General features: G+C 62.5%; 1 protein-coding gene and 1 long non-coding RNA gene across 2 annotated transcripts in view; both read left to right on the forward strand.

Moving 5' to 3' along the window:
• The window catches only part of LOC119102819 (ras GTPase-activating protein raskol), a gene marked incomplete in the record, with an annotated part of 83,920 nt that extends 60,080 nt beyond the window's left edge, over positions 1-23,840 (forward strand). The window contains 14 exon segments of the mRNA XM_037226270.1: positions 5,364-5,461; positions 12,347-12,565; positions 16,507-16,793; positions 17,354-17,474; positions 18,668-18,882; positions 19,231-19,489; positions 19,891-20,039; positions 20,245-20,411; positions 21,356-21,636; positions 21,818-22,405; positions 22,666-22,860; positions 22,951-23,068; positions 23,351-23,493; positions 23,822-23,840. Of these exon segments, the coding sequence (XP_037082165.1) occupies positions 5,364-5,461; positions 12,347-12,565; positions 16,507-16,793; positions 17,354-17,474; positions 18,668-18,882; positions 19,231-19,489; positions 19,891-20,039; positions 20,245-20,411; positions 21,356-21,636; positions 21,818-22,405; positions 22,666-22,860; positions 22,951-23,068; positions 23,351-23,493; positions 23,822-23,840 (2,859 nt within the window).
• Positions 23,841-23,978: 138 nt separating this feature from the next.
• On the forward strand, positions 23,979-25,210 carry LOC119102236 (uncharacterized). The gene is made up of 2 exons (XR_005094677.1): positions 23,979-24,011; positions 24,528-25,210. It is a non-coding gene; the product is annotated as an uncharacterized LOC119102236 (long non-coding RNA).
• Positions 25,211-26,160: the final 950 nt, after the last annotated feature.

A 26,160-nucleotide genomic window follows, 5' to 3' on the forward strand; every position in this document is an offset into this window, starting at 1 on the left:
CCGTTATCGACGCTCCAGTCTGAAGTCACTGTCTGCCGACGGCTGCAGTGACTCATCATACCGGACTCGGCAATTGGCTGATCGATATCGCCTGTTGACACCGGCCCGCTTGCCGGCCCATTCTAGCGAGCTGCCGCACGCCGGCGCCCCCTCCCCGCGGCCGCGCGCTCCGACCCGGCGGACCGGCTGGAGCCCTGTGGGGGCGACGCGGCCTCTGCACTGCCTGAATGGGAGGAAGGGGCTGGGTACGGAGGAGGAAAGGGCCTGAACGCGAGGGGGAATGGGGCCTGGGTACGGGGAAGGAATGGATGAAGGGGGCCTGGTTGCGAGGAGAGGAAGGCGCCTGTGTGTGGGGAGGAAGGGGCTTTGGGACGGAGGAGAGGTCTGGGTGGGGAGAGTGAGGGCCTGGGTGCGGAGAGGAGGGCACCTGGTTGCGGGGAGGAAGGGCCTGAGTGCGGGGAGGAAGGCGCCTGGGTGCGGTGCAGCGTCAGCGCAAGTCGCGACGTGCCGTGGAATGCGCTGTGGGCGGTGCCGGCAGCACCGGCGGATTGAGGTCGTTATTATGGTAATTGGACGCCGACCGGCTTGTAGTCTCTTCGAGTCGGACATCTCATTCAGTTGCACGGTTATTCGCGCGCATTACGGACTTAACGCGGCGCTAAGACCTGGCTTCATGTGCGTGAGAGTGGACGTTCAGAGTTCATTAACTCGAACCCGGGTGACGGCTCATACGGGCAAACAAGACGATAAGTCGCGGTGCAAAATGGATATTTGTGACGACTGAAATGTACTTTGTGCAATGGAGAGGATCATGACGAGAGCATGGGCTTATGTTTGCTCTCGGATTATATAAGATTTGCGTGACACGGTTGCCAGATGCCGGGCAGTTGCAGCGCCCATTGCCGGTAACTGTCATGTAATCTAGGATTGCTCTGGATGACTAGGGGGTCTCGAATTGGTAAAATATGTCCATAGTCGTCGAAATTCCGTGTTAAGAACGCCCTTCAATGTTTCTCATTATCGCTCTTCAATGTCAGGACTCATCGTAGTTATGTCAGGACTCATTGTTACTCAGCACAGGATGTTTGTGCTCACTTTCCTCACCATCACGGATGAAGGCTTTGAAATCTTCCCGCCACTCACCGCCGTCGTTCCGTCTCACGGCTGGCCTCGTCCTCAACAAACGCCTCCCGACACACAAGCGGTGTCCGTGATAGCCGCTGAGGCGCGCAAGTGGACCAGTGCAGGGCAGCTGACGTGGCCGGGCGCCCACCTGTCCGCCGCAGGTGTCGGGCGACAGGACAGACGGGCCATCTCGCGCCCACCTGGCCCGCCCGTCAGTCGGCCCGGCGACGCGGCCGCTCGGTGCGGCGGCGCCGCCGACGGCAGCTCCTTGGTGGTCAGCGGCATGGCCGTTTTTTGCCGCCGCCGCCGCTGCCGCTGACCCGTTTCGGCGGCCTATCGGCTCCGGTTGGGGCGTCGCCTCCTGATGCGCTCGTGTCACCGGGCGCTGAGGCTGGCCGCGCTCATACTAGGTCAGCGGCGTGGCGGCCGATGTGCGGAGCCGCTGGCTTCTGGCCGACAGACGTCAGATGGCTCCCCCTGCCCGGTACGGAGTCCGCCGGCCGGCCTGAGCGCGGCTTCAGGCCCAGCGTGGAGGGGCTCCATTTGTTTGGGCTGACTGGCACCTTGGTCGCATTGACTGGTGTTTAGATGGCAGTTGCCAGACTTTCGGTGTAAGTGACAGTTGTCTAACATTTGCTGTCAGTTTAGCCATATTGCCAAAATAATTATTCCGGCCTGCCGTGAGACGGATCATGGGACAAAAAATTGTTCTGGTCCATCGCCGTGAACATTTCCATAGTCATTTGGCGCCGGCCCAATTATTGGTTCACCGGAACAGAAGCGCCCGATACCTCTCTCTGGCAGAGAGACGGGTGCGGGCCGCTGGGTCGGCGGGGGTCCCGGGGCTGATGCGTGGCGACCTCGCCGTCGGCAACGCCATCAACAGCCGCCCGCCGCCGTCAGCACGGCAGCGTTTTGTGTTCCGTTCGGATCATCACGGTGGATGTGTGGTACAAATGACGAGCGTCCGTATTGTAATGAGCCTCTTCCGCCGGCTGATCGGCGGCGTTCAGGGCCACCCGCTGGCCTCCAACGGAATGGTGTCCAGGACTGGGGAGGACTAGGACCACCTGCATTCAGTTAGTCGACATAGTTATCAGACAGCAGATGTTCGACATCATTAAACCATGGTTATCTGGTTGCTTTCGAGAGGTCACTTTTTACAGTGGGTAGTTTTTTTGTGCTGCTGTTGGCGTGAAAAACACATACTACGGTGATTTAGAAGACCTTGCTCACGTCAGTCGACAGATACTGGTTGGTATGCTGAATTTGAGCTTGTACGCAGCTATAGTTCCTGCATGGATTTCCATGCATTGCAGTCCTCGTGTTTGTGTGAGGGCATATGAGCCGTTTGAGCATCGCTCGTCCTGCGCTGGTCACGCCGCAGCCTGCAGCGGTGCTCCACGCCACCAGCACCACCAGCATCCCCTCACGGGAAGGGGACCGGGACCGCGCGCAGCGGCGCTGCCGGTGCTGGCTGGTTCGGCGGGCCGCCACGTGACGGTGCCGCTGTGACGGCGGGTGGCACGTCGCCGGAGGCCGGCTGGCGGCGGTCGCGTGGTCTCCGCCGCCGGACGCGCCGCCCGAGTGCCCTTCCGTGCCGGCAGCACCGGACGGCACCGCTTGGCGGCGGCTCGTCTCCAGCAATTATCGGCCCCTCGACCAGTGATCGGGTCTCGGCTTTCTCGGCGACGCATCCGCCGGTCGATGGTGCCGGTCGGCGCAGCTTTCTCCGGCGCCCGCCCTGCGCCGGCCGGCGCCGCCGAGTTTGACAGTCGCGTGCCCCGGCGGCCGCGCCCCCGCCGCCGGTGCGCGCGGCGCGTGGCAGCTGACGGCGGGCGGGCGGCGGCGCGCCGGACAGGTGGGAGGCGGCCCGCCCCCGGCCGCCCCGCCCGGGGAGGTGCGCGTGCCGGCACGGAAGGGGCCCGCTTAGAGCGCAGCGGGAGGCCCATCAAAACACACAGTCCGATACAAAGCCGTCTCATTTCACGCGGCCCAGCGCGCCCGTTCATCTAAATTGGCCGCGGCTCCCCCGTGCCGTGCCCCCTGGTCGCCGTGGAATCATGGGGTGGCGGACCCTCGCGGCGGCCGTCAGGGGGCGCCAGCTGGCCGGCGGAGGCCCGCACCGGCCGGCACCTGCCGGGGCTTCGGCCGCGAATAACGAGCGTGCCCCGATAAACAGACGGGCACGTGCCGCCGACGCATCTGCGCGGTGATTAGTGGGCCTGTGGCAGCCTCAGGCATCCTTTGTGCCGGCGAGACTATGCCGAGACATCGGGCGTCTGTTCTCTCCTGCCTGTGCCTCGGCGGCGTAAACTGTGGCCGCTGCGTCGTCAGCCTGCTCTGGTCGGCGGCCAGTCTTCAGTTTGCAGCCGAGTTGCAGCGAACCAGCGGCTCTGAACTGCTCTGTGGCTTATCGGGCTGGGAGGCTCAGAACCAGTGAATGTATGCCAACCTGTTTGGAACTTGTTTGCAACTTGTGGCAAATAACCTCTCTGAATTATTTGTCGGCGGTCGTTCTGTCCCGCTGGGACTGGCGGTCTGAACCGCTCGGCGCTGAGACGGGAGGTTTGAACCGCTCGGCGCTGAGCCTGGTGGTTTGAACCGCTCGGTGCTGAGACTGGCGGTCTGAACCGCTCGACGCTGAGACTGGCGGTCTGAACCGCTCGGCGCTGAGACTGGAGGTCTGAACCGCTGGGCGCTGCTCGCGTCACCTGCGGCCCCGCGATGTCCGTGACAGGCGAGCGAGTGGCAGGCTCGTCCCAGGAACGCGCGCTCCGTTTGCCGGCTGCGTCGCGGCGCGGCGCGTCGCAGTGCTGCCGAGATGTTCGGCCGGTGGACGCTGCAGTTCTGCCGAACAGGAGCGAATTCAGTGATGCCGCGGCCGGGCGGCACCACTGAATTCACCGGCCTGCTCCAGCTGACCCGCGTCCCGCCCGCACCCTCGACCTGCAATGGCCCTCCGTCAGCGGGGCGCGCCGCGGGCTCAGTCTGCCGCTCCGGCCGCGCGGGGGATTGCCAACTGGGCGGCGTTCCCCTATTGGCCGAGTCACCACCGAAGCTGCTACCTATGATATAAAGTATTTGAGTCACACGCGCGACCCTTGCCGCTTCGGTCTTCGGCACTGTGATGACGCACTTACCTGTGACGTCATCGTTTGCAACTCGTGGCATTTCGAAATGGGAAGCGCCGCCCCGGTAGCTGGTCACTCCGAGGGATGGTCCTATTCTCCCAGTTGGTCCAGAGCCGCCGTGCCCTACCAGTGATAATTGCCACGAACAATTTAGCCTGAGTTTGCTGCCGTGACGGTCAACAGAATCTGGTGCGGCTGAGCTTACTCGCCGCGCATGGACGACGGTGTTATATTTCTGACAACGATAACCGTGTTTAGTGTTTTCCGAAAGTCCCGCTTGCGGTGAAGATATAGGCAGACACGTAAATGTCCTAAAAACATACTAATCTCGCATGTTCAGTCTCTGCCCGAGCCAACTGGTCTCATGCACCGAGCACATCTTGCCTCAGAATAAGAATGCACGGAGTAGGCTGCGCGGCAAGGACCTTAGATAGTCACACGGTGAACCCCTACGCTGATGCATCCAACCCGCCTCCCCCCCCCCTTCCTCGGAGGCGACTGGGTGACGGATGCCCGGCTCAGTGACTCACCCCAGGGCTGCTCGCCGCGCACGCACGCGCGCGCGCTCGCTCCATCGGTAACGACTCAGGGGTGCGTCGTCGTCGGGTCGGGGCTCGGTCGGTCGGCGGAGACGGGGGACGGTAATTGGCCGCGGGCCGCACCGCGACGGAGGGGCCTGGAAGACGAGGGCGGAGAGCTGGGGCTGAGCGCGCGGGGAGATGGATGCCAGCGGGGAGCCCTGTACAGTCGCAGTGAATGTCGCTGGCTGTTGTGCCCGCCCCGACATGTGCCGGTCACCATATCGGCGTTCACAGAGTGCGGGTCACCGTCGGACTATCAATCTCCTTGTCGGCGAAGAGCCTCGCCGGCGTCATGAAAACAATGCCAGGAAGTCGCGGCAGCCTAACGAGGTGCCACAAAGCTCGCCGGTTAAGCTCGCGTGACAGATAGATCAGTGACGTCAAGCGGCTTATGTCACCAGCGGTAAGCGGCAACTTCCTTCCTGCCCCATGCGGCGCCACTGAAACGGATCTCAGCGGCTTGCGGGAACGGAGCGGTGACACGACGGCGCTGACCCGACTGACCGGCGTCGCCCTGTTTCAGAACTTCTTCTCCAAGCGGTCGTTCAAGGGAAACCCGCTGAAGCGGACCAAGTCGGTGACGAAGTTGGAGCGGAAGCGGTGCCTTGTGGACGCTGACGGGTGAGTGTTGCCGCCGCCAAGCCCCCTCGCTCCCCCGCTTTGTTCGCTGGAGGAGGTGGCGTGCCTCAGCCTCGCCCACCGGCCAGGCGCTCGGGCCGCGTGTGCCCGGCCACTCCCGCCGCGCCCAGCTGTAATCGGACGGAATCGGGTGTGAGCCACTCGGTCGGCGCTGAACGCGATTTGGAAGGGTAATGTCGTCAGCCGATTTTCGCCGGACAGCTGTCCGGGGAAGCGGCCGATTAATCCAGCGATAGCGAGTTCCGCTGTCACGCCGGCCGTCGGCGCGCGCCGCTGTTGGGTAATCGGCGCATTGTGTCGCGGCGCCCAGCGTGGACAGCGGCGTGGCGCGCGGCCGTTTTAATGAGCGCCGCCGGCTGATCCGCGCCCGGCCGCCCAGCCTTCGTCGGCGGCACGTCGATTGGCCTCGTGTCATCGGTCGCTCCGGGAGGCGCGGTTACAGCGGGCGGCCGGTGATGACAGCGATTGTGCGGCCCCGGCGCAGCGGCGGGGGGCTGCGGGGTTTCGTGCCGGCTGAAAGGACGCCGGCGGGGGTCCGGTCCGGCGGGGTCGCAGGCATGTCGGAGATGTAGATGGGGCTGGTGGGCTTTGCGGTACGGTGAGGGCGTCCGTCGTTCGAGTGTCCGGGAAGCCGACAAAAAGCGGCCGGTCGGCGATGCGCCATAGCCGCGTTCAGGCGCCGGATCTGCCCGAGCGCCAGCGCTAGGTGATCGCCGCGGCCTGCTGTGCCGGCGGCCGCCGCGAGCTCAGCACCAGGCGACAGCGGTCGCCGCCGGCCGTGCGCCGACGGTGGACCCATGGGCCGGCCGACCCCGCATCCTCCCGCCGGCCACTGACGCCTCCGCTGTGTTTGTTGTCGCCGCCGCCGCCACTCAGAGGCGATGGGACGCACCGCTCCCGGCTATAAATACTCCGCGCGGGACGGGCCCGCGCCGGCCGGGCCCCGCGCAGTGTGCGCGCCGGCGGCGGCGGCGGCGGCCCGCGCTCGCGTCGGTCCAGCCATGAGCGCCGCCGCCTGTTGTGTGGGCGCCGACCGGCGCTGCTTCCCCAGCTTCGCGACGGTGCGCCGGCGGTCTCGGCGCCAGCTCCGAGTCGTCTCCAGGTGGGTGCCGGCCGCCGCGGACTGCTCCCGGGGCTGGTGCCGCCGTAGGACCTGGGGTCGTGACCTCTGGCCGGGGGCAGTGCCGGCCGCCGCGGACTGCTCCCGGGGCTGGTGCCGCCGTGGGACCTGGGGTCGGGACCGCTGGCTGGTGGCAGTGCCGGCCGCTGCGGATTGCTCCCGGGGCTGGTGCCGCCGTAGGATATGAGGTCGGGACCGCTGGCCGGTGGCAGTGCCGGCCGCTGCGGACTGCTCCCGGGGCTGGTGCCGCCGTAGGATATGAGGTCGGGACCGCTGGCCGATAGAAGTGCCGGCTTGGTGCGCCCCCGGGAAGGTATGCGTGTGTGCGGTTCAGTGTGATGTGTGATTAGCCTTCGTCGCTGATGCTACCCAAATGAGGCGAACGAGATGACACTCGAGTGTGACAGATGGAAAGGACAAAGACCACAGTTTGGGCTCATAAGTGACATGGGGGATGACAGATCTTGAGGTGAGTTATGTACTCACGAGTCTCATGTTTCTTAATGGTCGGTTTACCAGCCAGTTGGCGTGAACGACGTGTTCGCAATGCCATTATGGTTTTCTCGGTCCGCGTCGTCGCCGCTCGGGCTCCACTGTTCAGTCGATTGCGGCGACCAAGAAGTAGATATTCATGTCCATTAGGTCGATTCTCTGGCTTGTGTAAGCCGTCTCTGCGGCTGTACGCTGAGGCCGGCACTCCGAGATGCAGCCTCGTGGTGTTGCACGTGCCAATTTAAGACACATTATGACGGGGTAGTTTCTGCACCTTCAACATTTAACGACCATTGCACCGCTACGTTCACTGCACTCCGCCGCATTTGGCAACGATGTGTCGTGATGTTATTTTAATAACAATTATTGTGGCGTCCATTTTAGCCATCGTAACTGCTTCACTTGTGATTTTTCAGGCGTCGTTTGACAATTTAATGCGAATTAGGTGTTATTCAGTGTGCAACTTATTTGGGTCAGTTTTTGCTACATTCCGTCATGTTTGCAAACCCTCGCAATTTGAAACCGCCGGTACGCGATTTTAGCATACAGCGGCCCGCTGTCTGACTGGCCTATGACCTATCTGTCCATCGTTTGCACCTCTCGGGAGTCCTGACCTGATGCCCGAACACCACACCTGGCGCGAGCTCGCTCCTCCCCACCCGGCAGCCGCGGCCGCGCGCTCCGCCGCGTCACGTCACAGCCCGTGACGTTCCCGCCGCGGGGGCACGCGCTCAGTCACGGTGGTCCGTTGCCGCGACCGGGCGGCGGTCCGCCGTGGCCGCCGTGGCCGCCGCGGAGGCCGGCGCGGCGCCGGCGCCTGTCGTGCCCGGTGTCGCGCTGCGGTGTGAGGTGGTGGGAGAGGGGTCAGCCGCTGACGTCGGTGGGCTTCCCGCGCACCGCACACCGCTACATATGGGTGGGATAGGGGGGGGGGGGACTAGGGCACGGGAACGGGACCTTCGCGGCCGGGTTCTGTGTGTGGGTCAGGCTGTACTGGCGGTGTGAGTGTGCGTGTCAGGCTGCACTGGCGGCGTGAGTGTGCGTGTCAGGCTGCACTGGCGGTGTATGTGTGTGAGTCAGGCTGCACTGGCGGTGTAAGTGTGTGGAGTCAGGCTGCACTGGCGGCGTGAGTGTGCGTGTCAGGCTGCACTGGCGGTGTATGTGTGTGAGTCAGGCTGCACTGGCGGTGTAAGTGTGTGAGTCAGGCTGCACTGGCGGCGTGAGTGTGCGTGTCAAGCTGCACTGGCGGCGTGAGTGTGCGTGACACGCTGCACTGGCGGCGTGAGTGTGCGTGTCACGCTGCACTGGCGGCGTGAGTGTGCGTGTCACGCTGCACTGGCGGCGTGAGTGTGCGTGTCAGGCTGCACTGGCGGTGTAAGTGTGTGAGTCAGGCTGCACTGGCGGCGTGAGTGTGCGTGTCAGGCTGCACTGGCGGCGTGAGTGTGCGTGTCAGGCTGCACTGGCGGCGTGAGCGTGCGTGTCACGCTGCACTGGCGGCGTGAGCGTGCGTGTCACGCTGCACTGGCGGCGTGAATCCTGAGCTAAGCCCGATACCTGTAGGCAGCTGCTGAAAGTGGGTGGGCCTACGGGAAAAGCTTCTGATTTTTGTTTTCCTTCAACGAATATAGCATTGTAATCCTTTTGAAGCGGCTTTTAAAGCCCCGAAAATCCTCAGCACCATTACCACGTAGTCGCCTCCCGTAGTACCTCTACGCTTAAATCAAAATTTTGCGAAGTGATTATGTCCTGAAGAGAAAACCTAAGTTAGAAAAATATAGCAAGCCCATCAGGAAATTATGCCGCGACTTTCTGTGTGTTAAGCTCTGAAATGTCAGTGTGCTTTCCCTTTTGTCAGCGTGCCTTGTTAGTTGATAAGGCCACACAGTAGGATGTTTTTCATCTGTGGGGGCGGCCTCCTTCAACATTGACCGCCCGGCTGAGTTGTGCCCGCCGTCGGCCCGACGGTCCGGCCGGCCGGACTCGGGCCGCGCTGTGGCGCCGACGGCCGCCGGCGCGCCGGCCGGCCCGCTGGCCGTGTCGCGGCCCATTGGGTAACGATCAGGTGCGCCGGCGGGACGCCGCCGTCCGGCCCGGCCCCCGCCGCGACGCCGGCTTTCAAACGTTTTGGTAATTAATGAAGCGGCGCACAGAGCGATTGCCTCAGCGAGCCGGCAGATGGGCGATGGTGGCACGCGGCCGCCTGTCGTCGCCCTTTGTGGGCTGAAACGGATCGCGCCGGATTCCGCCGGTCGGCCCGTGTCCGTCTGGATCGCCGGTGATGAGGGAGCGCTCCGGCTGCGACCGTGCCGAGGGGAGCGTGGCATATGAGGGAACGCCCCCAGTGTCGGGGGAGGCTGATGAGCACGGGGCCGCGGGCTTCACCGATCCAGTGGAATGGGGCGATGCGAGGGAACGCCCCCGTGTCCAGCCGAGGGAGGCTGATGAGGAGGGGCGCGTCGGAGTGTGCGGCGCGCCGCCGCCGGCGGCGGCGGCAGCCGTCGTCAGGTCGGCTCCGCCTCATACGTCACCAGGCGACGAGCGGAAATGAAGGGCGGCCCCGCCGCTCGGCGCCGGGCCCGCTGCCGCCGACGTGACCCGGCGCCGCAGGGCGTGGCACTTTCCATCCGACGTGCGCTCGGCGGGTGGGCGCGTCCGACACGGCGCCGCCCGGCGGGAGAGCGCGGACGCGGTGGATCGCCCCGCGGCACGTGGCTCCCGCGGGGTCGCGGGGTGCCGGCTGCGGGGGACGCGGCCCGCGGCGGTTGCGACAGTCTGATGTGGGAGTCCGCGCGGCGCCGCCCGTCGGCTCTCGCCGCGCCCTTCTCGGCGGTTTGGTCGGTCGCTGACGCGGCGGCGTATTTATCCAGCGGCGGGCCGGGCCTTGCTGACAGTTCGCCCGGTCTGGTTTATCGCGCGCCGGGCCGCGGCGCGGACCACCGGCTGCTGTTTGGCGCGCCGGCGTCGACAGAGGAGCCGGGGTCACGTGACATCCGCTAGGTCAGAAGCTGCGCCATACGACGTTCACCGGGACGGGAAGTCACCTACCAACGAGGTCAACTCTGGAGGTCACTGGGAGGTCACTCACCACTTATCAACCCTGCTGGGAACAATGAGTCGCATTCCGACTCTAGGACGATCGCAGCTGCGTTCTTTTCTCTTCTGCATCCTGGCCGGTCCCGTGGCCTCGGATCGTGGTCTGCACAGATGGTTTGGGGTCAGCCAGGGGAGCTCGGTAGCTTTCACGGAACGATGTGGAGCGGTTCACGGTCGAGAGCTGCCGTTGGCTCCAAGATGGACTACAGCATTCAACTCGAAGTCTCAGAGACGGCTGCGTTTTGGACTGTGTGTGAATGCGCCGCGAAGTAGGCGAATGTGTTCGGAATGCGCAGTTCCAGACCGCTGAAGCTGGCCGAATACCATGTGGCGTGTATGCCACGGATATTGGCCTGCTTTTACGAGCCTTGCGGCCATGTCCACCGAAACCGGTCGTTCGAGTCGTTAAAATTAGTGGCTCAGACAACTTTGATCGGCGGTTTTTTATGACGACGATGGCATTTGCCATTCATTGTGGTCGGCTGTTTTGGAATGGCGCCGCTCTGCGGTTGGCGCCCTTTGTCCGCGCTCGCTCAGCGGGTAAGTGGCCGCGGCATTTTTTGGCGGCGGCGGAGGCACGTCCGTCACGCGCCGGGTCCGACAGGCCGTCTCCGGTGGCGTCCTCGGCCCGTACCCCCGGTTGAGCTGTCTCCGACCCGTGTCGGGTTCGCCGCCCCGACTCAGCCCCGGAGCCCTAGACCGGCCGCCGCACCCCGAGCCGGCCAGCCGCTGTGATGGTGACGGTGACTGGTGACCCACGGAGAGTTTTCCGTTGAGCCGTGCTCCGCCCACCGCCGCAGCCTCGCGCCGATGAGTGGCAGGTGTGCGGGGGCCAAACCGTCGAGCGGGGACGGCGCTTTTCACAGGCCGGCCTGGGCGCTGTGGTCCGCCAGAACGCTCAAAGGGATCGTCTTACAGCGGCGCTGCGGCGTGGGAGACAGCTGACGCCGTTTCTCGGAGCGCGCGGCGCGGCGTCGTGTCGTCTGCTCGGGGGTCAGCTGGGTTTTCCGGGGCCAGTGTGGCGAAATAACGTCGTCGACGGCGCTGGATCAGGTTACCGCAAATTATTCAGGAAGTATGGTGGCATTGGTACTCCGCGGACTTTCTAATTGCCTGGTTACGGCCGTTACTGTGGCGGCACGTGATGAACGCCGTCTGGGCTCTCCGCTCTTGACTGTCGTAATTGAAGGATTAGCCGGTCCGGAGTGAGTGGGCGGAAAAGTCGCGCTACTTGATGACAAGGCACTACCCGAAGCCTGATGTTGCCCAGATGGTCTGGAGGAGCTCATCACTTCCCAGTCATGCGACGAAACCTCATGCTTAATGACTCTTGTGCTGCTACCGGCCTTGCCGACGGCGACAGGGCGTCGTTCCGTTGAGTGCTTCCGTCGTCCCTAGGCGGCTCGCGACCTCCCAGTGACCGTATAGCTCCGCGCGTGATGTGTACAGTGGCCGTGAGTGTGTGCTGAGCGAGCGAGCGCGTGTCTCTCCGGGTGCCCGTGTCTTTGTGTATGTTTTCGTGATGGGCGCTTATTGACATCGGCCGGCGGCGTTCGGTTTGCGCGCGCGCGCGCGTGTACCTGTGTGTGTCGGGGGAGAGTGAGCGCTCGGTGAGAGTACGTGCTCAGCACACTCGATCGGCAGTCTGTGACAGCCGTCGTCCTCCCCGCCGTCCCGCAGCTCCCCCTTTCTCTCTCTTCGAGTTGTTGTGGTGACGGCCTGTCGCCAGCGCTGACCTTCTCTGTCCTCTGTCCCGTGTTTTGAAGCCGTTCGTCAGAGCGCCGCGTGGTCTCAGCTCTCTGACAGGGGTCTTGATGCAGCGGCGTGTCGTCTGCGTCCGTGTGCGGCATTGGGCAGCCCCGCTCTCCTGACGCCCCTGTGTCTCTGTCTGACAGTGGGCCGCTCCGCTCCCCTGACGCCCCTATGTCTGTCCGGCAATGGGCCGCTCCGCTCCCCTGACGCCCCTGTGTCCGTGTCCGACAGTGTGCAGCCCCGCTCCCCTGACGCCCCTGTGTCTCTGTCCGACAGTGGGCCGCCCCACTCCCCTGACGTCCCTGTGTCTGTCCGACAGTGGGCCGCCCCACTCCTCTGACGCCCCTGTGTCTCTGGCCGACAGTGGGCCGCCCCACTCCTCTGACACCCCTTGTGCCCGCGTCCGACAGGCCTGCGCCGTCCCGGCTGCGCTCGTCGCGCTCGCACGAGTCGCTCCTCTCGGGCCACAGCATGGTGTCGTCCACGGAGCTGGGTGCCGGCGACGTCACCATCAAGCCGCTGCACAGCTCGATCCTGGGCCAGGAGCACTGCATCCAGATCAGCTCGCCGAGTGGCACCCGTTTCTACAGCTGTCGCAGCGCCGAGGAGCGCGACCGCTGGATCCACAGGTGAGGCTCGGCTACCGGGCTGGAGCCGCGGCTGCGGATGCGACGCAGGGCCGCGGCCGCAGAATGGATAAGCTGTGTTGGGTCGGAGGATGTACGGATGTAGCTAAGTGGGACAGACTTATCCCGCCCGTGTTCGCGCCGAACTGCCAGCGGAACGGCTTTTTGTTCCGGCCAATCACGCTCGAAGCGCATTCTCCGGCCAATCCCAGGCGGGTCGAGCCATTGGTTGCAGTGATGGCAGGATGACGTCGCTGCCGGGGCATACACAGGCTGCAAGAGAGCGGAGGTGTGAGCTTTGGCCTTGCGTGGATGAGGCCCCGTTGACGGACGCTCGGAGGCCCCATTGACGGACGCTCGGAGGCCCTATTGACGGACGCTCGGAGGCCCCGTTGACGGACGCTCGGAGGCCCTATTGACGGACGCTCGGAGGCCCCGTTGACGGACGCTCGGAGGCCCCATTGACGGACGCTCGGAGCCAGGGACTGCGTGGGCTGCCGAGCAGCAGGAGCGGATCGGGACGCGCCCCGCCGGCGCCGACCCGCGCCGTTACAACGGGCCGGGCCGGGGCCGGCTGGGTCAGGGACGGTGCCTGTGGCCCGATGCCTATCGAGCGAGCCACGGCCCTGCTCGCGTATGCGTCAGCTGCGGCGGGAGGGCTGTCAGGGCGCGGCGGGGTGCAGGGGCCGTACTTCGCCCACCCTCCGGACCCGACGCCGTGGAGCGCCGCCGCTGTTCACGGCCATCGCCGATGACCTGATGGGGCTTTGCATGGAGCTTGGGGTATGCTAAACATGATATTGCTCGTTGGCTGCAGTACCAGTAGCTTCATTGAATATTTAATTCCTGTGGATGGTTTTAAGCGTGCCTTTGCCCTCAAGGTCGGCGCAAATCCGTCATACCTTACAGAACGGTATGAAAAAGCCGAAAAACCGAAAGACGCTATGCTTGAACGGGCCATCCGGCATTGTCAGATGTTAGGAGAATGGCGTGCCGGAAGAAATTGTATGATGCGCAACACGAGTACATCTTGACACAGCGCTTGAGTTCGAAATTTATCGTCGGTGGAAGAAACTACAATCTGGAGAAGACATTGATCTTAGTTTATGTTTACGGCACCACTCCGTGCGCGACTTAGAACTCAACTGCTTCTGAAGCCTTCAGCACTCTCCGTTACGATAACACTTCACCGACAGTTAGTCTCAGAAGAAATTATATGATGACACTTCACCAAGAGCTCCTCGGTTCCGTTCAACTTGGGCGCGCGCGCTACGATAACACTTCACCAACAGTTAGTCTCCTCACGTGCTCCCACTGGTGAGATTCCTCCGAACGATAACACTGCATTCCTTCCTGATACGTCTTCGCAGTAATCGCAGATCGCTCCGGCACGGCGCTCCCAATTTAAACCGAACCGAGAAGTTCATTTTTCCCGTCACCTGGACAGTATCGAACACCATCGGACACCGCCGATGACATCGGTCGGCCGGGTGACGTCATCTGACGCCGTCCGCTCAGCTGATGGTCGCAGCTGACGTCTCATCTGCTTGTCCCGCCGCGGCGCCCTGTACTCTGAGCGGTGCGGACGCGCGCGCGGTGCGGGCCGCGGATCGGCCTGTGACGCTCCGCCGCTCCGGCGGCCCGCGCTGCCCACGTAAGCGCCAGACGGCCGGCGAGGAGGCCGCCTGCACGGCGAGGACGCTGGGCCACGCCCGGCTGGCGGCCACTGCGCGGCATCGCTTCCCGGAGCGGCTGCCCTTCAGGTGGCCGGAGGGGAGGGGCGCGAGCCGCCGCCTGAGCCGCCTGAGCCGCCTGAGCTGGGCGGGCCAGGCTGGCGCCTAGGACTGCCGACCGGGGTGGGGCAGGCACAGAGCGCGGCCATCAGGGGGCAAGTGAATTGTAGTGGTCTGGTCAGACCGCTTAATTGGAACGGGGGGGGGGGGGGAGTTGAGTTGTGTCTAACGATAGGCGACGCGGTTACGGCAAACCAGGAGCGAAATTTGCTCTCGATCGGAGACGATTTGGCTAGCTGGTAACTGAATGTGGTCGCTCAGCGGTACGGGCAAGCTGTGGAAACTGACCCTGTCGCCAACCACCACACTGAGCTGGTGCGGTCAGCTGGTGCGGCTACCTCAATCCCGGACCAGGCTCTCATATCTCGGGGGTCCAGGGGCCAGACCGCCGGTCAGCTGGTGCGGCTACCTCAGTCCCGGACCGGGCTCTCATATCTCGGGGGTCCAGAAGCCAGACCGCATTGAGTTGGGCGGCTACCTTAATCCCGGACCAGGCTCTCATATCTCGGGGGTCCAGGGGCCAGACCGCCGGTCAGCTGGTGCGGCTACCCCAGTCCCGGACCGGGCTCTCATATCTCGGGGGTCCAGAAGCCAGACCGCATTGAGTTGGTGCGGCTACCTTAATCCCGGACCAGGCTCTCATATCTCGGGGGTCCAGGAGTCAGACCGTCGGTCAGCTGGTGCGGCTACCTCAGTCCCGGACCAGGCTCTCATATCTCGGGGGTCTAGGAGCCAGACCGCCGGTCAGCTGGCGCCCGCGAGGACGCGGGGCAGCGCCGTGAATCACGCCCCACTTCGAGCCCGAGCTCCTGACGTGCGTGCGCCGTTCAGCTCGGTGCAGCGCCGCTTGCCAAGGTTCTGACGCTTCCGCGAGGGCGGGAGGGGCTGACGAGGGCTTTGCCGCGCTCTGACCGCGCTAATGCTAACCTGTCGAGGCCTTGACACCCTCCGTCTGAGCGAGACGGTGAGCAGATTTGGCTAGTGCTAAGCTGACGCTAAATCAAACAGCCCATGCCACACCTTCACGGCTTAGGCGTGCTGTGCTGTTGCCTACTGTGTATTTTTGAAGACTTTCTGCATCTTGATCCTGGGATGCATATTTGCGTCATCGTGCCATTTAAGAGTTGACATCGCAGTTCGTAGGCGCTTAGTCAGTACGTTTGATGAGTGGTATCGGCAGAAGGGCCGCAATATTGTGATGAGTGTTTCAGCGCACGTCGCAGACATTGATAAACAGCCCTAATTTCGGCTAGTTACTTACGATGCATCACAACACAGGCCATGTATCTGCTCGCGCTACTGCGGCAGCTGTAGCCCACACACGTCTGTGATGTGTTGCGGTGCCTTCCTGAGCGGCCACTCCCACCCGTATCCTGACCCATAGAGGGATGAGTCACTTCAGCCTGACAGTGCTGAATCGTCCGTCACAGCCTGTGTCACTGCATCGTGTCAGCTTCCTGACAGATGACACAGCTCGCCACCGCCCGCCATCCCTGCCGCGATCTTGGCGCCCTCAGACCCCGCGCCGCCCCCCGCCGACCTCTGTTTGTCTCTGACGGGATGACGCGCCGACGGGTCTATGCCGGCGCACGAGGACCACCGTCAGCGCTCGAGCACGCGAACAAGCGCCGGCCATGGCGCAGTCTGGATTTTTGTGGCCCATGCTGAGACTTACGGACGTGGCCTGGCCTGCTCAGCGGGCTGCGGGGAAGGTGGAATTCAGTCGGTATTCGTTCGTTGCGGCTTAAGATCCAATTACAGTTTTACGGGCTGAACGCGCAGCAGCAACTCATTCTGTCTGATCAGAATATGACATGCCTGCCAACATGTTATGAAGCATGAGTGAGCATTCGTTCCTACCAGCCCGTCCTCTGGATTTGAACCGATACATCAGCTGTTCGTGTCACGGGTGGCTGTTTTGATTTCCACTTAGAAAGCGAATTAATTCAGATACGCTAAATACCTCCGAGCAGTACCTCATATGTGTTCTTTCATTCCGATACTGCATCCCAGCAGAGCTATTTCCATCTTCACTCTTGCCCAGCCCAGACAGTGCTATCTCACTCAGGCGTGTCGCTCTCCGCCGCTCGTCTCTTCCCACGCACACCCCTTACCCCGGGCACTGACCATCCTGCCCTCCTCTGTCGACAGTTTGCGACGCACTGTGCAGCCGAACCGGGAGCAGATGCGACGCATCGACAACTCGCTCAAGATCTGGCTGCTCGAGGCCAAGACGGTGACGGCCAAGAAACGGTACTTCTGCGAGCTGTGCCTGGACAATACGCTGTACGCGCGCACCTCCAGCAAGGCCAAGACCGAGCTCTGCTTCTGGGGCGAGCAGTTCGAGTTCAACAGCCTACCCACCGTCGAGAGCATCCAAGTGAACCTCTACCGCGAGCCCGACAAGAAGAGGAAAAAGGACAAGAACGTGCTCGTTGGTGAGTAGCTCCTCCTCCCGACGGAGGGGAGAGTGTCCTACTCAGAGTCTGAGTCGCAGCCGCGCGTCCGGCCGGGCCAGATTTACGTCGCGCCCAATAAACAGCACCTGGGCGTGCTTGTTTGGGCAGCTCGGACGGATTAGCAGCTGCTTTGATCTGGGGCGCACGCGAGGCCCAGGTGTCGTGGCGGCGGCGGACCGACGAGCAGGCGGCACCGCGCCGTCTGCGCTGGCTCGCTGGGAGTGGCAGGCCGGCTCCGGTGAGCGGCCGCCCGGTGGAGGCCGCCGACCACCTGTGGGAGTGGCGGGAGCCGCCCCGGCTGGTCGGCGCGCCGACGCGAGCCGTCGCCGCCCGGTCGGCCGGGCGACGACGGCTCAGCCGGGCGCTGTCAACCGGCTGTCACTCGGGTGTGTCGCGCTGCTGGGCTTTGACGAGCGGCACTGCTGGGCGGGCCGTCCGCAGGTCTCCGTTCTGCTCACGACACTGGAAGATCGCAGTTGTACAGACCTGCCACAGCGGGCAGTGACGCTGCGGTCCTGACTCCGCCCCGTTCTCCACAGGCACGGTTGAGATCCCCGTCAGCTCGGTCAACTCCAAGTTCTTCGTGGAGAAGTGGTACCCGGTGACCCTGGAGAAGGGCAGCAGCAACAAGCACCCGCCCAGTCTGCGCATCAAGTGCAGGTTCGGCACCATTGCGTTGCTGACGCTCAGTCGGGTCGGGTGCGCTGTCCGCGGGGTCGAGCGCTCTGTCCGTTGGGCCGAACGCTCTGCCTACGGGGTCAAGCGCTCTGTCCGTTGGGCCGAGCGCTCTGTCCGCGGGGTCGAGCGCTCTGTCCGCTGATTCAAGCGCTCTGTCCGTTGGGCCGAACGCTCTGTCCGCCGGACGCTGCGGCCGCTAGCTTCTGCGGGCTGTAAACTCGGACGGCGTGTTAGGCGGGGTTGTAGGCTGGGGAGGACGCGGGTCGATGCCGGAGGCTGGGGAGGACGTGTGGCCGGCCTTTAGCGAAGCTTTCATGGGAGCTCACAGGCCCTGAATACCGTGATTGCGCCACCCTGGGCCTCTTACTCAGATTCGGGTTCACGTAAAGTTCTGAGGACTGTGGAAGATAAGATCAGGCGTGTCCACTTGTGGTAGTAATTGCGATTGGAAAACATGCAGCGCCTGTTTTTAAATCGATTTACTGATGCAGCCTTTTCTTTTCTGTATCCAGGGGCGATGGGGCGAAGTGTCAGACCCCGCCTAACACGATCCCATTTTTCGTTCACCTCGTGTATTTGCAGCTAAATGGTGCGTGATATGCTTTGTTGGACTGGTTGGTTGTCCTGGAAAACCGGCAAGCAGTGTCAAAACTTGTGATGGCTTGTGTGATACCATTGCACCTGCAAGCTGTTCTGGGGATTTCGATCAATTGATTACGACGTTATTCATGGTGAAATTTGTACCATGGATGTAGGATTATATTAGTTTCGTATAATATTATTGACGATTTACCCATTCATCCAGTTGGGACCTGCTGTATGTCATGACACTTAACTTGTTCTTATATTCTTGTGTACCTTGCGTGTCTTTCATTTCTTGAAAAGGAGGTCTGGAGAGCGTTGTACTAGTTGTAATACTTGTTGTACTGGACTGTAATAAGCAAGTTCGGAGACTCGGGCATTCAAAATCACAGACGTATCATTGGCATCTGCTTGGTCGGTATCGTGGCATCTTTCTTCTCCGCGTGTGACAAAGCGGTGGTCCATGCATTAGTGTGCTGGGACGGGGTCGTCAAGTCCCACAGACTGTGGACTTGACGACCCTGAGGCAGTGCAGGCGCCAGGACAGAGCGGCGAGCGTGGCTTACCCTGACGGCCGCACGTCTCCTCGCCAGGTTCCAGGCGGTCGACATCCTGCCGTTGCACGTGTACAGCGAGTTCTTGCACTACGTCACGTCACGGTACGCGCAGCTGTGCGAGATCTTGGAGCCGCTGGTCGGCGTCAAGAGCAAGGAGGACATCGCCACCACGCTGGTGCACATCATGCAGCGGGAGGGCCTGGCCAAGCACCTGCTGGCCGACCTCGTCTGCATGGACGTCACGCGCATAGGTGGGCCGCGCTCCAATGTAGTCCGTCAGCGGCCCGCGCTGCCTTGCGTGTCGCTGCGGATTGTCATGCAGACTCCCGACTCTTGTTGGTCAGAGTAGCGTCAACCGGCAGGGCATAATCAGCACAGGTTTGAAGGGTTTGAAGGGTTTGAAGGTGCTCCCGACATTCTAAACAACAACGTTGGATATCTTACGCTTATGTCTAGTGCGTTGTATGCTGGTTCATGACCAAAGATGCACTCGTTCCTGGTGCTAGTGCTGCTCTCGAGCGTCCACATTGTGTTGCGAATGGCTCGTCCCTCTTCCGTTGTTCTCAACCGACTCACTGGTGCCGCCGGCGGGCCCGCAGACGACGAGCGCCTGACCTTCCGCGGCAACTCGCTGGCCACCAAGGCGACCGAGTCGTTCATGAAGCTGGTCGGCGACCGGTACCTGAACGACACGCTGGGCGAGCCGGTGCGCCGCCTGCTGGAGGCCGGCTCCGACCTCGAGATCGACCCGCTCAAGATCAGCAGTCCGGGCGTGCTGCACAAGCAGCGGCTCAGCCTGCGCGCGTTCGTCGAGGAGATCTGGGCCAGCATCCTGGCGTCTTACACCAACTTCCCGCCGTGAGTACTGCTTGGCTCTCTCGCGGTGGGACGGGGAGGCGGTGTGCGGTGGGGTCGGGTGGAGGGGCTGAGAAAATGTACTGTTGTTTGAGGTGAGCCTACGTTCAAAGGCTTTATTGTCACTTTGTTTGGGCAGTTCTTCGCAAATGTATTTCAGAATACAGTAATTAAGTGCACGGACAACATTTTTTTATTTAGAACCAAACGGGTATAGATTTAATGAAAATCTTATGCGGCATGACATGCAGCTGCTGGCTGGGCGATTTGGACAGTCGTTCCGTTTTCTCTCCCGGTAATGCCCACACTGCGCTGCCCATATGTCGGTAACGCCTGGATGCCTGGTCTGCGTCGGCGACGCAGGAGCGTTGGCTAGTGTCTGACGTGGCCGGGGTCCGTTCCAGGGAGCTGCGCGAATGCTTCCACTTGATCTGCGAGCGGCTACGGGAGGCAGGCAAGGCCGAACAGCAGGACAACGTCATCTCCTCCTGCATCTTCCTCCGCTTCTTCTGCCCGGCTATCCTCAGTCCGAGCCTCTTCAGCCTCACGCAAGGCGAGTGAGGCTGGGCTCTTCAAAAGCCGGCTAGCCACGGGCAGCCACGCGATAAACGCAGCTAGTGGTTCGAGGCAGGCGCCTCTAGCCTCGCATTCATAATTCTTCTGTGAAGTGATGGATGTTTGACTATCCTCCAAGCCACTGCAGTGTTAAATGTCCATGTTTGTGGTGGACCTCTCTGACTTGGTAACGCCTCTTCTAGAGTACCCGAACGAGAAGGCGGTCCGGAACCTCACCCTGGTGGCCAAGACGCTGCAGACGCTGGCCAACTTCACCCAGTTCCAGGGCAAGGAGAACTACATGGAGTTCCTCAACGAGTTCGTCGTGAAGGAGACGCATACGATGCGCACGTTCCTGCGCAAAATCTCGGTGAGTGCGCCGCCGCGCTCGGTCGCCGCCGTCGCGCCGAGCTCCGCGTCACGAGTGATCCTCCATTAGCGCGGCGCGGCGCGATACGATCTCGGCTGACGACGCCCGCGGCGCAGTGACGTCACTGCCGTGCCATGACGTCACGCGAGGCGTCCGATCTGCGACAGCTCCCATCTGTCGCCGGCGTGGCGGGAGCCGACCGGGACAAGGCGGGCGGGATTCGGGGGAAGCGGGGGGGGGGAGGGGGATAGGCGATGCCGGCTCGCCCTGGCACGGGGTTGGGCGGCAGGAAGCGACCTAGGCCTTTGGGCGGCAGGGAGCGACCCGTGCCTCCGGGCGACAGGGAGAGACCCAGGCCTCTGGGCGGCAGAGAGAGGCCTAGGCATCTGGGCGGCAGGGGGAGACCCAGGCCTCTGGGCGACAGGGAGCGGAGCGGCGGAGCGACCCGGGTCTCCGAGTGGCCTCAGGTGGCGTGGGATGCCAACTGAGCGTGCCTTTCGTAATACTTTCGGAGTGGCCCGTCGACACGGTGATAGCTATTGTTAATGTCAATGGGTTCACCGGAACGTTACGCTCATCCTTTGTCTTGCTATTTATCTCAGTGACATAACGATTTCAACATGCACTTGATGGCAGCATGATGACGCATTGACAACACGATGGCGCATTGAGGTTGTTAACAGCGTGACGGGGGCGAGCTGCAATTGCATTTGCCGTGCAATTGCCCAGCAATTGCACGGCAATATTTATTTGTTGCCTGACGCTAGGCGTAGTTATATAGTGTTTTATTTTCGGCACGATGGTGCGTTTGGTCCCACCCACTGACTGACCTTTTGTATACGCTTGTCGTGCCGGTGGGAGATCACTGTTGTCACCCTCCTAACCGAGCTGTCTCCTGACCTGACCCGTAGCCCCCCTGACCACGCTGGTTCCCATGTCGCCAGAGCCCGGCGGGGCGGGATGCGCGCCAGCAGGAGTGGGACGGCTACGTGGACCTGGGCAAGCAGCTGTCGGTGCTGCACGGCCTCCTGCGCGAGTGCGCCGTCAAGGTGACAAACCCGGCGCACCTGGCCGAGCGCCAGCGGCTGGAGACGGTGCTGGCCACGGTGACGGCGGCGCACAGCCAGCCCAACGTGGGCCTGGTGTACCAGCAGCCGCCGCCGCCGCCGTCGGCCGCGCTCGCGCCGCCACCGAACTATCTCAGCCTGCAGCGCAACATATTCCGGTGAGGTTCGGCGCAGGGGCGGCGGAGAAACCGTGGCGGAACGGATGGTATTGTGGTTTAAAGGGCAGGGATCTTCAAAGGCTGTGTTTGGCAAGCGTAATGATCGGCGTTTCTTGTGATTGTGCGACACGTTGGTTCGTGTGCGGGCGTTTCTGTTGACGGACGTTTATCCGCTGCCCAGGTTCAACGACCGCACGTCGTGTGACCGTGAGCCAGCGGGCGCCGTAGAGCCGCCGCCTCCGCCACCGCCGCCGCCTCCGCCTCCGCCGCCACCGTCGGCCGCGCTGGCGCCGGAGAAAGCCTCTACGCTGCCGCGCAACGCCTACCTGCCGGGCAGCTCGAAGCGGGCGGCGCCCAACCTCAACACCAGCGACGACTACGTGCTGTTCAGCGCTCTGAAACCGGGCCGGCCGGGCCATCACCAGCACTTCCACCACCACGCCGGCCAGTACGGGCCGGCCGGGCTGGCCGGCAGTCCGGCGGCGGCGGCGGCGCGCCGCCGCGGACCGCGCGCCGACGACGAGGCCAACGATCACTCGGCCGGGGAGCTGGAGCACAACGTCAAGGGCTCGCAGATCTCCATCTCGCAGCTGTCGAATGTGGCCTCCAGCGGCTACCAGAGCTTCGCCTACAGCCAGAGCTCGAGTCCCGTGGACCCGGCCATCAGCAGCTCGCAGCAGCAGCAGCACCACCACCAACAGCAGCACGCCCCGCTGGCCTTCAACAATCCCATGTACCAGCTGAACAGCGGCAAGCCGCGGGTCACCAGGTGAGAGCACCCGGCAGCGCTGGCGCCTCGCAGCCCGGCGTCCGCACCTTATCACACGCATTAGAGGCCACCTGGCGTTGGCAGCCGACCGTCTGTCGCTCGCCAGAATCAATGTCTCTGGGCGCCGCTTAACTTAGCTTAGCATCCCGCCGCGCGCGAAAACATGACCGGCGACGCGCGTCGGGCTGTTTTGCCACCAAACACAGCGGCGCGCTGCCGCGTGGCCGGCGCCGGCTGACAGCCGCCTCTGTCGTCCGCAGGCCGGCCCAGTACTCGCCCAGCACGTCCGTCAGCTCGGCGCACAGCATGGAGGATGTGCAGCTGGTGATGGCGCCCTCGGTGCCGGCGGCTGCCGGCCGCGCGCCGCCGCGCTCCTCCAGCAGCTCGCCCTCGCCGCCGCGCGAGCGCCGTCATGCGGCCGCGCCGCGAACCAACCCGCGCGCCGCGCCGCCCCCGCCGCCCCCGGCCGGCTCGCCGGAGCTGTACGCACGCGCGCGCCGCCTGAAGGCCAGCCGGCGAACGTCGACTGATGTGCTTGCCACCAGGCGGCAGCAGCAGCGCGGCAGCGACAGCGAGAGCAGCGACGAAGTGCGGCCGGGTCGTGACAGCCGACTCAAGAGCAAGGCGCGGCGCAGCCGGCCGCCCGACAAGTCGTTTGAGGAGGTGAGTCTCACGCTGCTGTCCGTGCCGCTCAGCTCTCATTTGGTTTTGCCCTACCTGGTTGACTGACCTGAAACATTTGTATGTGTGTTTTGCTGTGTTAACCGGTTCCACGCCTGGTCTTAGTGGTAATGCTGTTCCCGCCACGAAACCGAATTTTTTGTTTGAGGAGCCGGTGCGCGTGATCAGAAAACAGCCTTACTGCTGGAGGAGGAGGATCAGCAGCGTCTGAAGCGCGGCGTGTGGGCGGGCCAGCGGCTGGTGACAGTCGAGCCCTGTTTACAGTACGAAGACGAGATCCGCCAGCTGCACGTGCAGATGGAGCAGCTGCACAGCCGGCTGAACGAGGAGCCGAGGACAGCGACGCCGCCGGCCGCCGCGCACATCTGCCAGCCCTCTCCCGTACAAATCACCGAGATACTCAACAGGTAACCACTGCGCCGGGCAAACCACCGTGGTGCGCAACAGGTGATCGCCGCAGTGAGATAGTCCATTGTGTGGCGAGTGGACCAAAGGTCATCCAGATGCTCAACAGATGTCGCCTGAGCCTAACGCATCGCCGATGTGGCTAACAGGTAAAGATTGTGCATGCGAATCATCGAGAGACGCAGCAGGTAGCGAATGCATGGCAAGGGTCGCGAGATACTCTACAGTGAAGAAATGTCCGGTAACAATAATTTAGATGGTTAGCATGGAACGACTGCACTGTACCCTACCCCAGTCAGCAGGCGGCTGACCGCTGTGTGACCCCGACAGGCGGCTGACCTCTGTGTGACCCCGTCAGGCTGTCGCTGGTGGAGCACGAGCTGCGCCGCGAGCAGAGCCAGCTGTCCAGCGTGCTGACAGAGAAGGAGCGGGTCATCGAGGCGCAGCACTCGCGCATTCAGGAGCTGAACGCCGCCAACAGCCAGCTGCACACCATGCTGGCGTCGCTGCGCACCCACCAGTGAGTAGGCGGGACGCGTCGCTGCTTGCCCGGCCTCGGACAGTTGGTGTCCTATGAGCCATGTCTCAGTCCGGCCGCAGCATGGCTCAGGCTACACTCGTGCGTGATGGTGGTGGGATCCCACGTGGGGTGGGGAAGCTGAAGTGACCGGGTTTTGCTAACGCTGGAGGATGTTGTTAAGCCGGCTGCTGGATGACTTGATGCGGCTGAGTTGGACGGCGGAAGGCTGTAACCGCTGTGAGTGCGAGGACGCGTAACTGTAGCATATCTCATCACAGCGCTCACAGCTCACTGTGTATGCCGCTACAATTTCCTTTGGTGGTATCAAAGCTGATTGTATCAACTCAAGGTGGCATCAAAGCTGCGTTGGGAGGTCCACCGATGCTGTTGCATTTTCAGGGGTGGTTGCCATCTAGCTAAAATCCTACAGGCACACAGTTTCAGTTGCGGTCATGGTAACAGCTGTGACCGTTGCGTTTCATGACGTGGCATTTCATGACATTTCATCCGTTCCAGGCACCCGCCGACGCTAGCCCAGTCGACCGCCAACGGCTCGGCCTCGGCACCCATCTCAGACACCTCCGATTACAAGAGTAGTTCGTGCTAGGACTGTAGAGCGCGCCAGGGTCGCGCTGCGGCCGGCCTTGGCTCGCGCCGTGCGGTGTTGGTGACCGCACGCCCGACAGTGTGGCCTGACTAGACCAAAGACTGCCCGTGGCAGGCTATTCAGCTCCGGTTCGTTTGAGTACAGTACGCGCGGCAGCTAATCGTCTCTCCTGTGGAAGGTCCAGTGTGAGGACTTCGTACCATGCCGTCGTCTTGTCGCCTTCGTCATCCATTGAACAGCTGAAAAGCGCTGCATCTCACTCCAGTATCGCAGCGTGGCGCGCTTCTCCGCTTCATGAACTGTGGTGTGCGTGCGTGTTATCTCTTCCTCGTGTGTCGCGTAGGTTTGTCGGCAACTAGTGTTGTTTGCGGAGAACAAAGTTGGAACAGCGGTTAGGCTACCTCCGTCTAGCTGTGCTCTGTGCAATGGTAATGAAGTTGCGTGCTGAGTGGGCACGTATGTACGTAAATTGATAGTCATCGGCTGGCGTCGTGGCGCTGCATAGATTGCTTTGTTAGAGCCAACCTTTAAGTGTTTGCACCGTGTCACAATCAGGTTGCAAGTTTCTGCAAAATAAAAGTTTCTTCATGAACTGATCCATGCTGATTGGCACGCGGTGACGGGCTGTTTGACAGAAGCAACACCAGAAGATTAAATGATATCATTATGAAATTGCCACGGGGCACTCCATATAGATCTGACAAGCCGTATAGATCTGACTGCTGTATCTCAGGGCTGCGAAGCAATTTATTAATGTACGGTAGACTTCGGGATGAAGAATGTGAGCCCACGGCTTTTATAAACCATGAGGAACGCTATTCATGCAGTGTGCGCGCCAAGATCAGACAAACCGAAATGCTCTTAAAACGCTCACAGGCGTGTACTCGCGTCAGATGCTCACAAGCTGCATCACCTGATTTCGTGTAATGTACTAAAACTGGGCGTCAGACAGAGCAAAACATGCAAATATTCAGCCATCGAGACCGCTTCAATCCAATAAAACTTCACGTACCGGTAAAGACTGGCTGAACCATCACTCCACACCAGAGTGACTACATCGAGGGTCCAGTCACTCCCGCGCGCACACACGAAACAATGCATGTTTCATGCCCTTCAGATTTGATCATCCGGCTCTTTTTCACAAACGCCGGCCGCCGTTTACCCATCTTCGTGGTTTAGACACAAGTCCGCAACGTCCCCTGCTCGCTGGCGCGCGCCCCGACGTTTGGCTACCCAAGTCACATTTTGATCGCGAACCCGCTGCTATCGGCATACACCATACCTCGGCCCAAGCATTGGCATGCTGCACACGCTGAGCCATCGCTACATGTGCCGCTTGCAGAGAGACTCGATGCTCGGAAGAGGCGACGGCCCGATGCCAGCCGTCAGCTACAGCCCGGCGCGGCGCTGGCTGGTGCGGGGGCGGCGGGGTTGGGAGCCGTGCCTGGCCCGGAGCACTATGGCCGGAGCCCCAGCCGGCGCACGGCGGCCAGGAAACTCCAGCGGCGGCCGACACCGCCCTCTGGCGGCGGGCAGCGGCAG

The sequence above is a fragment of the Pollicipes pollicipes genome, unplaced genomic scaffold (assembly GCF_011947565.3).
Source record: "Pollicipes pollicipes isolate AB1234 unplaced genomic scaffold, Ppol_2.1 Scaffold_5724;HRSCAF=6776_pilon_pilon_pilon, whole genome shotgun sequence".
NCBI classification, from domain to species: Eukaryota; Metazoa; Arthropoda; class Thecostraca; order Pollicipedomorpha; family Pollicipedidae; genus Pollicipes; species Pollicipes pollicipes.